The sequence below is a fragment of the Centroberyx affinis genome, unplaced genomic scaffold, assembly GCF_046629955.1.
Source record: "Centroberyx affinis isolate AG114_WGS23_722 - 3 ecotype Tasmania unplaced genomic scaffold, CSIRO-AGI_Caff_v1 ptg000464l_1, whole genome shotgun sequence".
NCBI classification, from domain to species: domain Eukaryota; kingdom Metazoa; phylum Chordata; class Actinopteri; order Beryciformes; family Berycidae; genus Centroberyx; species Centroberyx affinis.
Window position 1 is genome coordinate 1 of NW_027279124.1, and position 15,284 is coordinate 15,284.

The 15,284-nt window shown below is 40.1% G+C and overlaps 1 protein-coding gene across 1 annotated transcript; it reads left to right on the forward strand.

Annotated features, from left to right (window-relative positions):
- The first annotated feature begins 7,264 nt into the window (after nt 1–7,264).
- On the forward strand, nt 7,265–13,993 carry LOC139642337 (isoaspartyl peptidase/L-asparaginase-like). The gene is made up of 6 exons (XM_071517137.1): nt 7,265–7,451; nt 8,866–9,008; nt 10,092–10,246; nt 10,980–11,101; nt 11,908–12,018; nt 13,779–13,993. The coding sequence occupies exons 1-6, from the start codon at nt 7,265–7,267 to the stop codon at nt 13,991–13,993; spliced, it is 933 nt and encodes a 310-aa protein (XP_071373238.1).
- Nucleotides 13,994–15,284: the final 1,291 nt, after the last annotated feature.

A 15,284-nucleotide genomic window follows, 5' to 3' on the forward strand; every position in this document is an offset into this window, starting at 1 on the left:
TGCTGCTGCAATTTTTTTTCTAAGCAGACCCGGTGGGAGAAACAAATTCGTGGACGGGCATTACATTTTCTCGGGGGGCACAATGATTTTTCAACGTAACATAAGAAAAATCATAATACAGTAGAAAGCCATTAGTTTACACTTGTTGAAGGATATTTCAATAACAAAATGTATTAATGCCAAGCAAATATCTTGTTTAAATAGATTTATTTCTTTGCATAAGCAAAACGCCTCTGAGGGTTTCTCTGCAACAGGTTCCCTTTCATCTGTTTCAGTATGCCGCTGGGACAGCGACACAGCGGTGCTCAACTGGATGACGGCGTCATTTTTCTCTCTATATATTATATATATACCCAGGGCTCGACATTAGCACCCGCCAAATGCGGGTAGAATTCGGCAGCGGCGTGTAACACAGTCACTCTTACTAGCCACTTGGGCGGGTGGCAAAATATCCCTCATGCCCGCGTGTGTAATGGGAGGCGAACAGACGGGTCCGGTGAGCGAGCGAGCGAGCATCAGAGAGAGAGAGAGAGCAAGATACAGAGAGAGAGAGAGACAGAGAGAGAGAGACAGAGAGAGAGTGAGCGAGAGAGAGAGATACAGAGAGAGAGTGAGCGACAGAGAGAGAGTATGTAAAGTCTATGTGTGGGAAACACTGAGTATGATGCCCACACACCATAGTCAACTTTAATCAAATAAAACGTTTCCCAACAACAAAATTGTGGCTAGTGAAAATGCTGAGTGGCTAGTAACTTGGGAAAACCACTAGCCACAGTGGCTGGTGAGCAAAAAAGTTAATGTCAAGCCCTGTATATACCTATATCTCTATATTATACCACCACACACACACACACACGCACTTCTGAAATGAATCCAGCACCCCTGACGTTCAAAAGTGGAGCAACACGAGTGGACCATAAATCACAAATGCAAAGTTTAATCTATGATCTAACGTTAGCGAACATTTCCATCTTTAACTAAGTTAACTTGTCTGATGTTAACCCATGGATATGTTAGCTGACTCCGTCTCGTTATGCTAACCGTTATTACCAACGTTAGCTTAGCTCAACTTTATCCAGACTGAATCACTTCACATTTATACGATTTATTTATAAAATTTATACAAATAAAGCAAATGTTCTGTGATTGAATAAATGATGGAGTCATACCTGGACGATGGTTAGAATAGAATACATAGAATACATATCCATAGAATACATAAAATACATGGGAAAAATGGTAAAAACAATTAATAAAGTCCTAAGACATGATAAAAAAAAAAAAACAGCTGTATTGCCACATGCCCGTGCACGGTTGGAGATCCTAAGTGCCCCACCTCTATAAAGTGCTGATGTGTCAGAGATCAGAAACCGAATAGCTTCAGGACATGTGCTGTTCTTGAGGCTGGACATCCTACTGGGCAAGCACTGGAGTCTTTTCCCTGAGGGGAGGAGTTTAAAAAGACAACTGGCTGGGTGAGTGGAGTCAACGGTCACTTTCGCTGCCCTGCGCTTGATGCGAGCGGAGTAGATAGAGGAAACAGTCGGGAGGTCGCAGCCGACGATCTGTTTGTACGACTTTCTAACTGCTTCCTTATTTGTCCTGAACTACCCTTAAAAATTAGATGCTTTAGTGTGCAGTGTGCACTGCTGTGCAAGTCTTAGCAGTCTTAGCAAAACCAGCAATTTGTGTGGTAGTGGCTAAGAAGTATTGAGGTTTTGACAGTTTACCCTCTAGTCTGCCCGGGCTGACATGCACACAGCATTTACATGGTAGTAAATGTGAGAAGAGAAGGCTAACAGACCTCCGTCTACCAGCTGGACAGACAGAGCAGCAGCAGGCTGCAGCCCCGCTCTAGCTTACAAACGGTCACTCGAAAGTTCTTTTCAAACTTAGAATCCCTTTGATCTCTGACTTGTTAGTATTAAATGTGGCTAACTAAAACCTTTTCACAATGTTATCTCTATGGGCTCAGAATCAGTAGATTTTTAGAATTCTGAGGTCCCATTCAAATTTAATAAAGTCCTCAACCATTAGAGTAGAAAAAGGCACTCTGCCAATTAGATTAAAGACCCTATAGACAATTTTTTTGCTTTAACTTATCATTATGAAGTAAATGTTGATTGCACAGTGTAATGGCTATAGAATAATGACACCATCGGTGTTTAGATTGGTTGCCTATAAGCCTCGTTTCACTATGCAATTCTGTCTGCCACCGGGTATGATCTCCCGGGAGAATAAAGGCTCCATTTACGGCACAAAGGAAGTGCATCATCCATTGCGCAACCAAAAGAGGAATTAGGATATGTTTTCCCCGGTAGCTATCGGTAGCGGTAGCGCTAGCAGCCAGAAAATGAACCAGGAGCTACAAGGAAGCCAGGACCAGCCCTGGAACAAAACAAAGAAACATCTAACTATGTTTGTTTCTGGCTGCTATGGCGTACGTTGCTAACGCTAGCTACGCTAGCTAATGCTAACACTAGCAGCCAGAAACAAACAAATGATCCATTGTCTTGCAGTGGCCTTTCCAAAATGAGCAGTGGTTAAAGTTACTATATTGTGTTATGATCAAGGAGTTGATAAGCAGACAGATGGTTTGTTCTATTGCACGGAGCTAGGCTCTAACGGAAAGCGATCCGGTTGTCTTTGCGACAGCGGCGCAAACAACAATACCACTTAGAAACACTAGAGGGGGACAACGGGGGGAAAGTTGAAAAGTTGTCTGTATCCACTTGAAATTATAAAGCCTTACTTTTGAGGCAAATTTTCACAGGGGTCCACAAAATGTAAACGAATCAACATAATTGTACCAAACTTGGTACATGGTGAGCCAGTGGGCATACGAGTCCACCTGTGAAATGGCATTGAAATTGGTTGTGAAACGGCGGAGATATCGCTGTCTGAAAATCGCTGTTTTACATTGAGAGGCTGACCAACGCTACCGTGTTGAAATAATAAAAAAGTAGTTGGTTGAAGTTGTTATGGTGCACCCCAAGCACTCAACATAAATCCTAACAGCCCCAATGGCATGAGGACATTGCTGTTATTCATTTGCATACTTATGTCTTGGGTCCAAACACAGACAATGTAAAACTTTGGAAGAAATCTTGACAGCACACTATGCAAAAAAAACAACTAGATTTTTAAAGGTGCTATGTGTAGCATTTTAATAACAAATCAATAAATCGCTACCACATTCATTTTGAGACATTACTGTAAACAAAAGAGACCATCGCTGAGAAGATTGTCAGTCTCTACACTGCATTTTACATTGTCTGCCACCAAGTTAGATTTGGCGGGAAATCCGCTGGATTGCTTTATGGCACAAAACAGTTAGAGGGCGCTGTTCTTCCAGAGCAAACACAGCTAAAGCTTTTTGGGCCCTGTTTAAACGATCCATGGCGCATGGTCTACAGTGCATGGCGCAAGTGCATTTAGGGCGTGTCCAAATCCAAATTGCTAGTTAAACGACGCACAATGTGGCACAAAGTAAGGCGCAAGGGGCAAAGGGGTTGTACTAAGTCCCTTAATTAATCATAGGTGTGTTTTGGGCGTAACATGAACTCAACCAATCAGAGTGTCATCTCCCATTCCCTTTAAGAGCCAGGTGCGCTTGCACCTTGGCGCATTGATACTTAAATGGTGGATTCGGCAAGTTGGAGGAACAAACGGTTTTCTGCTGAGGAAACGGATCTGCTCGTGGGCGATGGTGATGTGTGTGTGCGTCGAGTGAAGGTAAGATGCCTTTGCAGTTTATTTTCATGACTTTTTGCTGGGCTGTGCTTTTTACATATTTACTGTGTTGTTTTTCTTGGTTGTAGGTTGTGTATTTAGCAATTGGCAATGTGTGATGATGGTTAACAGGACATGTACATTGCGCATTTGGCACTGCGTAATGGTGAGTGGGTCATGTAGTTTTTGGCATTTGGCACTGCGTAATGGTGAACGCATATGGCAATTTGGCAACAAAATACATTTTCAAAGTAGATGATCCTATTTTTCTATTTTGCATGGTAACATTGTGTGGGTGTGTGAGAGAGAGAGAGACGCATCTTACTATCTGAATAATGTGCTCTTTAAATAGCAGGAAAATACTGCGCCAGACTTTAGACCAGGTTTTTGTTGGTCAATGGCGCAATCGCTTTCCGCTGCCTCAAGATAGCAGTGCGCCAACAATGCGCCTGACCTCACCTCATTTAAGACCAACACGCCCATGGTGCAAAGATGGGCGCAAGAACATTTGCTATTTAAACAACGTGGGCGCTGGGCGTGAAAATGACAACTGTGTCGGTCGGAAACTAGCAATGACACTTGCGCTGCGCTTTGCGCCACTTTGCGCGGGGTGTAAGATAGGGCCCTTAGAGTTTCTGGTGGCAGATGGTGAAAGGAGTGAAAGACAGATGGAAAAATCACTTTCAACATGTAAGAGAAAACTTTTAAGTGAACATGCAGCATCCTCTTTGCAACAGGAAGCAACAGTGTTTATGGGAAATGTAGTCTTAATTTTGAGAAACCCTAGGACTAGCAGTACCACTGGTGTGAGGTAGAGGCTCCCAGTTGTCTCAACTAAGGTATCACAATTCATTTGACAATGATATATTGATGTTTAAAAATACTACACATAGCACCTTTAAGGCCAGCATTGGCCATTCTGCCTAACACCACCCACCTACACATCCATCCGTGTGGATGTGAGTTTATGAGCTCGAGAACAGGGTTAACGCCCATGTTTATCAATGTTAACTTCTGTTCTGGGAAATCAATTACTCAAATAGTAACACTTAACATGACATGTTGCGTATAACACCTTATAAGGCCTCATGTGCAGATTATAAACAAATTACGAATGCATTATATTTTCCACAATCAGAGGATGCTAGCAAGCCAATATGCTAGCACGCAAATTTCATATGTGTACAGATGATGTTAAAACAGCTCTTTTTAAAGCCTACTCTACTCCACTCTGTACAGCCCACCTGTGGTGCAGTTATAGTAAAGCAAAAATGAGAAAGCTTCAGGTGGCATATAACGATGCATTCAGAATCTTGCTTAAGCTCCCAAGATGGACAAGTGCAAGTCATATGTTTGTGACTAGCAATGTCCCCACCTTCCATGCTGTGTTGAGGAATTTCATGTATAAATGTATGTGTCGGCTAATTGAGTCAAAAAATGTAATCATAATGGCTTTAACTGAGCCTACACAAAGTGACACAAGGTATTCCTCTTGTTTCTGGAAACATTGGAACAAATGTCTGTATGTGTTTTAATCACTTGTGGACTTGTGAACTGCCGTGACCTTGTACATATTTCTGTGCTGTCTTGTCCTCGTAGTTTACTTTTTATATTTTTATATTTCTCTTTCCTTGCTGATATGGACCTATGTGTCTGAAATAAAGTCGAATTGATTGAATTGATTATACAAAGTGCCATAATCCACAATGTGAAAGAACTGTAGCTGGTGAATACTATCTGGGGTAACTGCAGAGCTAGTAATCATTTCATTGCACCATCATGACAGGGGAGAGATCTATGGAGCCAGAACAGTGACTTTAGTATGTGGCATTGAAAAAAGGAAATTGGCCTTGTATTTGGAATTGAAAAAAAATTGCCATTGAAAAACAGGACATTGGCATTGAAAACAAAAATTGAAAATAGTATTTTTTGGAATTGAAAAAAAAAAACTCTTGGCACTGAGAAAAAATGTATTGAAAAATAAAACTTTGGCATCAAAAAATAAAAACTGCAAATACAATGCCAACTACTTCTGGCTCCATAAGTATTGAGGTGTACAGAACAGCAAAAAATCATATCAAAATAGCCTACGCCGTGGGATCATTACATTACATAACATGGAGTGAAACTATAGAGAGCAATAGATACTAACAAGATAGGCTACTCAAAATATACTACTGTATATATAATAAGATTTCAACGTTTGTCAACAAGACTTTTATTTTGAAAGTGTAACCAGAAATTCTATGGTTTGTTGTGGCTGGCTTGAGGCTGCTTGACACTTAGGAGATCCATATGATTTTGGTAAGATGTGAATGGTATTTTTCTTCTTATATTGACTGTATGAACACAGGCATGTGTAATAATAAAGTAGGCCTAATAAGGCTGTCGAGTCATTTAAGTAGCCTAGTGGAATTTTGTTTGCATTTTAAGCTATCTAACGTTAGATATTGAATGAAAGTAAGCTTATAGGCTGCTGTAATGGCATTGCATGCAACATGTAAATATCGGCGGGGCAAGTAGGCTATAAGAAGTGATCATTTTCATAATGTAAACCAAATTACTGAGTGTACTAGGTCATTTTTATTCAGTGACAGCCTGCAGTCGAGCTTATTGTCATTCACTCATAAATATTGCTGTTAAACCTTTAGAAACTGGCCTGCATATGTGGCATGTTGAAATCCTCTGATTTATATTTATCTCTGCTTTAGCAGACACCACCAATTATTTCCATAAGTTTACTTGGGAAGGCAGTTAGTCTTAGAATTTAGAACGCAGGCAGGTGCTGTGAGTTCGCGCTGGTCCTTCAGTTGGCGATTACTGTATGTACCAGCCGTGCCAACCGACTCACTTTGTATTTATAATTATTTTTCAGAATAAACATCTTCTTTTAAAATATGTCACTGAATCCAGTCCACGATTCATGAGTGCAACACATACATGTTGTCCGATACATGCCGTTCACTCCAATAGGGAGAGAACCTGGGTAACAGGTTAGCAGAGTTAACAGGTTATTACTGCCTTCCCTTTCCCCACTATCCTACAGTGCAGTGAAGCCACAAGAATGTTATTACAGCTGCTGAGTGCAGAGCACAGTACTGTTCTCATAACCCAGACTGACTTTTTTTTTTTTTTACCTTAAAATACCCTATTTTTATATAACTTAATCAGTTTAATATTACTTACTGTGATGTATAGTGCGTATGCACTATATTGAATTTATGTCAGCTGGAAACAGTGGGGAATTCTGCGAATAAAATGGTGGGTAAAGTGAGTTCAGGTGGGTTTACCCTGCACTACACTGCCTCCACTTAATTGAGATATTAATAGAATTACCATAAACAAACTATAGACCATCGGCAAGAAGATTGGCAGCCTCTACACTGCATTTTACATTGTGTGACACCAGTTCGGATTTGGCGGGAATCTGCTGGATTGCTTTACGGCACAAAATAGGAAAACAAAAATGGTACCAGCTACCACATTCTGCGTTGTGTCTAATTTCTCCTCAGTTCCTTCTCGGTTGATTGGCATGTTGCCTGTACTGGTGGTCCATGGAGGGGCGGGCCTTATCCCGAAGGAACGGGCTGAGTTGAGGAGGTCGGGGGTGCGCTCAGCAGCGCGGGGTGGGTACGCCATCCTCCAGGGAGGGGGCAGCGCCATGGACGCCGTGGTAGAGGCTGTGACTCAGCTGGAGAATAACCCAGCCTACAGTGCAGGTACTGTAAAACCCAGCCACACTAGAGCTACACGATTAAAGAGGAACTAAACCCCAAACTTAAATCTGTGTAAAGCCTGACGTCTAGCCTGACCATCTGCTATTGGCTGGTCTTTGGTACCAGGTGATGTCACCTTCTATAGAGTACAACAAGTGGTGACATCACCTGGCACCAAAGATCAGCCAATAGCAGATGGCCATTTCAGTAGCATGTTTTTTTTTTTTTTTACTTTAATCATATGTATGTCAGATTTTCTGTACATATGGTTCCTCCATCTGGAGTTTTTGATAAGGTGAACAGCTACTAAAGCACATATCCAAATGTGCATGTTTTGTAGTGTATATGTTCCACATAATAATTTAACATAACATAATTGAATACATTTGACGCCTAGGCTGCAGACATATACATATATGGCCATCTGTAGAGCTGTTAATGTGAGTATGATGCACATTTTGCACATATATGCTGTGAATTCAAATATTTGTTTTTGTCATTTAATCATATTCTAGTTTATGTATATATATATACTGTATATTTCATATATTTCTACTATTTATCTTCTATTCTATCTTATTCTGCATATATTTCTTTTTTTTTTATATTTTCATATTATACATATCTTCAGTATTTCTTTTCTGCTGTTGATTTGCACATCTTCATTATGCCTTAATTCCTATTTTCGTCTTACTTTTCATTTATACGTTTCCACTAATATGTTCTTGAAATGTTGGAATTGTTGGTTGTGTTATTAGTAATACCCCCCATTTCCTATGTTCTTATTTATCCATTCAATTCATACAACTAGGCATACAATCCACAAAAAAACAATAGATTACTAATGCCAATCAAAAAATAACATTTAAGGCTACTTTTAGACATATTGTAAACATACACAGAGTGTCTCTCCAAAATGAAGCACCGATCATCTGAAAATCCTTATCATAATTTTTTATTTTGATGATTGTTGACTAGAGAGCCAGACACCTTTTTTGTGATCAATTGTTTTAATTATAACATAAAACAATGATCAACAGAACGCTTCTATTTAGTATACGTTAGTACATAGTCGTAGACATTACACCTTCCCCAAAATACACTGTATAGGCTATTACTTGCCTCAAGCATTAATCAAGGTGATGGTATGCAATATTCAAGATATACATACATTAAACAAAGCAGCAACAACAACAACAAAAATAGATAAATAAATAAATAAACATAAAACAAAATATTAGTGAGGCAAGACTAAAGAGAAAGGCAAACACATGAGAAGTGCTAATGTCAATGGGGAGTGTTTCTGGCTGACCCATCACCCACTTTCAAGTTAGAGCTATCGTTAATGAGCAGCACTTGTGGAAGCAAAGGAAGCTTGGCCAGACAGCATCAAATCATTTCTCAAATCATATTTCAGGGTGTGGGTCGGTGCTGAATGTCAAAGGAGAGGTGGAGATGGATGCCATAGTGATGGATGGGAAAACGCTGGCCTGCGGCGCCGTGTCTGCTGTACGCAACATAGCCAATCCTGTTCAGCTAGCAAGACTGGTGATGGATAAGGTACATACGTAAGAGATGGATATGTATCAACACACAAATATATTTGCAATCACACACATACACTGACCATAGGGCTGGGCGATATGGACCAAAAATCATATCTCTGTATTTTTAGGCTGAATGGCGATACACGATATATATCTCGGTATTTTCTACGAAGTGGGCTAAATGTTCAGTTGTAAGTCAAAGCCATATGTGAGATGTCACAAGCACTTTCATTAAAACAAGACTGTGATCAAAATAAAATGCAAAGACAGGGTTTCCTTCCCTGTTTTAGAACAGTCTGGTAAGTTCAGAAAATTACATCACTTTATTGTAATGCAGCCTTTAAAACCAGGAAAAGACACTTATGCCATATCACGATATTACGATATCCAAAATCTAAGACGATATCTAGTCTCATATCACGATATCGATATAATATTGATATATCGCCCAGCCCTAACTGACCATTGCCCATACATGCACACACATACATGTTGACAGTACATGTCTACTATTGTGTATAAGTAGCGATTTTATGGAGGGTAAACCCACCAAAATCTTTATTATGTAAATTCATACTATCTATTTCATAGTAAGTAGCACCAATTTAATATAAATGATATCAAATTAGGTATTTTAAGGAAAAATTATATAAACGAAAGGTATTCTGAAAGTTAATTGACTTTTGTCACTATTGGTGGTTGTTTCCTGAATAATTATCACCAGTTGGAGGTCATAGTTTACCCTCCTTTAAGTGTAAAGCCATACACATACTGAACATTCAACCAGTTCAACATTCAATACAATCACACTCATTCAATCATATATGTAGATGCAAACTTGATTTGTATGTAGATGAGATTAATACAAATCCACATCCCAACTATGCTAATAATTTAATTAAGGTATGCAGACATAATTAATTGTGACATAACATGTAATGAAACAAAGTAGGAACCATCCTTGTGGCTGCAGTCTAGCCTGGATGTTGATCCCAGTCAATATGTGTTAATAATTATAAATATCTTTGAAATACTCTGTAGATGTTTCTTTGAGTACAGGATTCTGTCAGTTTCTAACCTTTGACCTCTGTTTCAGACCATTCATGTGTGTCTGACGGCGGGGGGTGCCAGTCAGTTCGCCCGGGCCATGGGTGTCCCCGAGGTGCCCGAAGAGTCCCTCATCACCGACTACGCCCGCATGCGCTGGAAAAAGAACCTGGCACCCGACGCCAACCCTGTGGAGAGCCAAATGTGAGAGCTAGCATCATGTCAAACTTACTAGCATTTTTAGAAGGATTCTAGAAATAAATTGACAATGATGCTTCAGAAAGGAAATATTTTGAGATGATAATGAACAAGATTGTACAGTATTTGGAGTCCTTGCAGATAAGGAAGAACTGTCAAAAGTGTATGTTTGGGGTGCGTTCCCAAACCAACAGCTCTGAACGCTTGTGCACACTGTGAGCAACTTGGATGATGGGTCGTTTTGTTCTGACCGATTGTGGAAGGTGTGAAAAAAGTATGTTTGGACCAAGAAAAATAAGCTATGTATTTATACAAATGACATATTTTACCATGCTTTGGTATTTATTGCCTTTCATAACTTTACATGGTTACATGGAGTTAGCATAGCTAGCTACCAAACGCTAACTGAGGAGCATAAATCGAGTTGCATCGAAAATAATTGGGTAGCATAGAAAATAAACAGAAAAAATTTACATCAGAGATTGCCATCAACTCCAACGATGGATGCAACTGTTCTTCTGGCTAAAGCTTTAGAATAAAGTGAACTAATTCAAACATTATTCTGCCATCACTGTTTGTGCTTCCCTTTTGGGAGAATCTAATGAACAAGGGAGAACATATTGGAAAATATTTTGACACGACCATGAAACAATATCCAGGAAATTAGTTGTATGACATAAGGAATACAGTAGTTCTATGATTAAGATGGCTGTGTGTGTGTGTGTGTGTGTGTGTTTAGGGGGAAGATGGGCACAGTTGGAGCGGTGGCAGTAGATGTGGAGGGCAACACAGCCTGTGCAACCTCCACTGGTGGGATGCCGGCCAAGATGGAGGGACGGGTGGGTGATACAGCCTGCATAGGTCAGTCCTCAGATCCATAGTCTGGATTTAAATACTGACAAGTGAAAAACCTTTTATCAGAATTTGTCACAATACAAAAAGACAAAACGCAGTCCTTGCAGGAATTTGGGATTTTGCAATTTTTTTTCATGGTTCCATGCAAACCAAATGTCAGTATACTGTTCCATAAGAACAGTATCATTCTAAAGCAACAAAATACCTGCAAAATGGGACTAATGTGACAATGTGACCAAATAATAATTCAGTCAAGGTCAGGTGAATGAAGGAATTATCTGTGTCAAATTGTGTAAGATTTTGGACAGTAAAAGAGAAAGTGAGCTAAAACATTACTCTGCCATCTAGTGAAGTGTGTGTGTAATTGCACGTTCACACCACATATCTGCTGATCTGCTGGGACTGAACCGGTGACTTTCCAGCCCCAAATGACAACCGGCAACATTATTGGACTTATTAGACTCACTTATAACATAGTAGGATTTTAACAGATGTATTTCTTTTAAATTATATATAAAGTCATCTATTGGAATGAAAGCCCATCAGATGAAAAAGTAAACTTGGAAAATAAATGACAAAGAAACTAAAGAAATTGAAAAGGGGCTTGTTTTCAGATTGACACACATGAAATTAAACAGTGTTTTGAATAGATTACAGAGGCACAAGGGTTATTTAACCCATTCAACTCACAAATGACCATGCAATCCGTATAATATGAGTTTTCACACATCAGCAATGCACAGGCCTGGAAATTCCATTTGTTTTAATAGAGGAAGATTGACTTTTCGTGTGTGTGTGTGTGTGTGTGTCAGGGTGTGGGGGTTATGCTGACAACACCGTGGGAGCGGTGTCGTCTACAGGCCACGGAGAAGCCGTCATGAAGGTCACTCTGGCCAGACTCATCCTGTTCCACATGGAGCAAGGTAACACCCATGCACACACACACACACACACGCTCACACAGTCATTGTCATATTTGCTGACATGTCATCGGTGTCCACAAAAATCTTGTATCACCAAAGGGCCACCGTTTTTAAGAATTTTCTCTGTCCCAGATTTGGGTTTGGGGTTTAGTTACTCTTTAAGTATGAAGCATGCAGACAGGGTGGAGAGGTTCAGTTACTGTTGGACTAAACGGTACAATGGGCAAGACATCTGATCTAAACTACTTTGAACATGGTATGTAGGGTGACCAAATCCAAATGACCAAAGTGCAGCACATTGCGGGACAGTTGAATAATACTCAATAAGTAGGAAACATGTTCACGTGTAATATTCTTTATCATAGTTTGACAAAAATGGAAGAATTTTACAACTTCACTGAATTAGATTCAATAGCAGGCCTAAAGAAAATCACAGTTTGAATGGCAAGAGAACAGGCTACAATCATAAATCAAATGTTGTGCTATATTGGCAATAAAAAATTCCAAATAACATTTATTAACCTTACAATTTTGTCCCTCCTCATTTTCTTCCTACTTCTACCACATTCTCCTCTCTCTCACACAGTCTCTCTCCACTACAAAACTAAACATTACATAAACCATTAAATCATCCATTAATCATTATTCATCGTTTACTTTTAACTATTAATCATTAATTCATTAACCATTAATCATCCATTAAAAATAACATAACTTTAAAAAAAAAAGTAATGTTAGTATCATGGATTTATAAGGGATTTATCCATGGGTTGATTCACAGAGATGCTAGAAATTGATTTTTTTTTTATACCTTTTGTGAATTTTACATTAAATTAGAAAGTAAGCAGTCAAACACTAAGGGGTGTTTAAGGAGGTTTTGATGGGGTCTCCTCCATTAATAACTCCCTTATTTTTAAGGGGATTTTGCAGGGGATTTACAGTACAGTTTGGAAAAACAAAATCTAACTTTGAAGCTACGTTAGGGGAAATTTAAGGGTAAAGTCAGGAAAAGTCAGGGTACAAGGGGTTTTAAGTTAAGGGGCGAATTAATGTAAATGTAAGGTTATTTTAGGGGATTACTGGTTCCTAGAGCTCTCTGTCACTCACACACACACACCAGCTAGCGAACACCACAGCGAACTGCACCGAATCTCTGTGCAGCATGCATGGTAATAAATGACAATATGGTCAAGTTTTATAGATTTTAATTTTCAAGCTTCAGTTCATCAAAATGCGAGACATTTCCATCTGGCTGCGGGACGCAGGACAATAGGTCAAAATGCGGGACTGTCCCGCATAAATCAGGACGTTTGGTCACCCTAGTGGTATGATAGTTGGTGCCAGATGCAACGCCCGCCTGGGATTTTCACGCGCTAATCCAGGCTGTTTTGGAGGGAATAGTGTCTCCTACACCGGTACTGAGTAGTTTTACCTTATATTCAGACAGAATGCAAAGTCTTTCAACTTGAGTGAGAAATTTACCTCAGTCAGTAAAGCAAAAACCAATCAGCTTCAAAGAGGACTCTATCCACACATCTGTACATTTCTCTCCCTACCTAGTATTTTCAGCGGGAACAATGTCCATTTGCTATGTATGTTACAGTTAATACCCTTCAGTTGCCCTATTCTTATTTATATTTGAGTTTTAATCGCTGTATCCTGTTACTACTTGCTGCTGCACCAACCCAGTTTCTTCACGGGGATCGTTAAAGTTTTGTCCCATCTTATCTTACCTTATGTCTTCTCTCTTCTGTTCCCAGGTCAGTCGGCGGAGGCGGCCAGCGACCTGGGCCTGGCCACCATGAAGTCCAGGGCGGGGGGGCTGGGTGGAGTGGTGACGGTGGACCCCCAGGGCCGCTGGGCCGCTCACATCTCCGCCCAGCAGATGTCCTGGGCCGCGGCCCAGAAAGACACCCTGCACCATGGCCTGTACACTGGGGAACACTTTACCCAGAGCATAGATGACCCACACTGACAGAGTACAACACATTTTCATGTATTCAAATCACACACACACTCACACTCCACATTTGCCTGTATGCACATGCCACTACTGCTCTAACTACAATTGATTTCTTTAACAATAAAAGCTAAAAATCAGGGCGTATTTTGGTTTTGATCTACATCTACAGTATGTCTAGTGCAATAATGTACTTTCCTTGCCTCATATTGATTTTTAAAATAAATACAAATTTTTAACCTTTGTATTAAATTTCTCATCTTCTGTGGCAGTGGTGGAAGGGGAGCACTGCCATCACTGAAGTTTTTATAATGTCTTAACCAGAATGTTGTGGGATATTGAGGGAGGGTATGATTTTATCTCACCTGTGATTGTCTTATCTTTGTGTGTGTTTCTGTGTGTTTCATGCCTCAAGTCCGTGTGTACAAGTGCATTGACTGCATGTGCTACCCTCATAGATCCACTAGATGGCACTATTTCAGTAAATATTGCCACTTAAACACCCAGCACCGCTTTTCTTGGGCAAGTTTTCTCCTCATATTGTCAGTCTTCTTTGCCTCAATGTAACTGACACAAAACAGCAGCATAAATGAATACATGTGGATATCATTTGGATTTGCTCTGATGTGTTACGGTAAAGACATAATTAAAAATAGCTGGTTGAAGTTGTTGTGGTGCACCCCAACCACTGAGCATAAACCCTAACAGCCCCAGTGGCATGAGCAGATTGCTGTATAGTCATTTCATTGCACCATCATGGGGCAGGGGAGAGACAGGGGCGATGCTGAGTTGAAGAAACATTTAGATTATTTAAGTGTGTCTTTGAAATGTGTTTTAGGATAAACTGTAAGGTCACATAAACCGGCGTTGCTTTGAGTGTCAACTCTCCGACCTAATCCCTACATCTCCTTATGGTGCTTTGAGTGTAAACACTTATTTGACGACCTAGAGGTATTCTAGCTGCTGTCAGGCCCTGATACCGCTTGGTGTCTGCACTAGTTTGTACCCTAAACAAAGAAATAATGAGGGTAGGGGCAGACAGGCAAGCGGATGGGCAATAGCATGTGTGTGTTCTTGTACTTGTATCCTTCTGAGAACTGCTTTTAGTTGTAAACCTTTGGAGTGAGGACATTATGGTTAGTCCTCACTTTCCTCAAAGGGTGAATTTAAGGTTAAGATTTGGCAATTCCCAGTGTTACCCAGATAGCAGACGGTTCAAGCTTTCAAGCTTAATTTCAGCCCTGAAGGCTCAATGTAGGCTGTGGCATGTGTCACATGGGCCAAAAATGTCCCAGGTTTGGCTACA

What these genes read in the sequence shown, in the direction of transcription:
- LOC139642337 (XM_071517137.1), top strand. Translation starts at nt 7,265, where the DNA reads ATGTTGCCTGTACTGGTGGTCCATGGAGGGGCGGGCCTTATCCCGAAG. An exon ending in CAAGACTGGTGATGGATAAG is followed by an intron (nt 9,009 to 10,091) that starts GTACATACGTAA and finishes CCTCTGTTTCAG; the next exon opens with ACCATTCATGTGTGTCTGAC. An exon ending in AACCCTGTGGAGAGCCAAAT is followed by an intron (nt 10,247 to 10,979) that starts GTGAGAGCTAGC and finishes GTGTGTGTTTAG; the next exon opens with GGGGAAGATGGGCACAGTTG.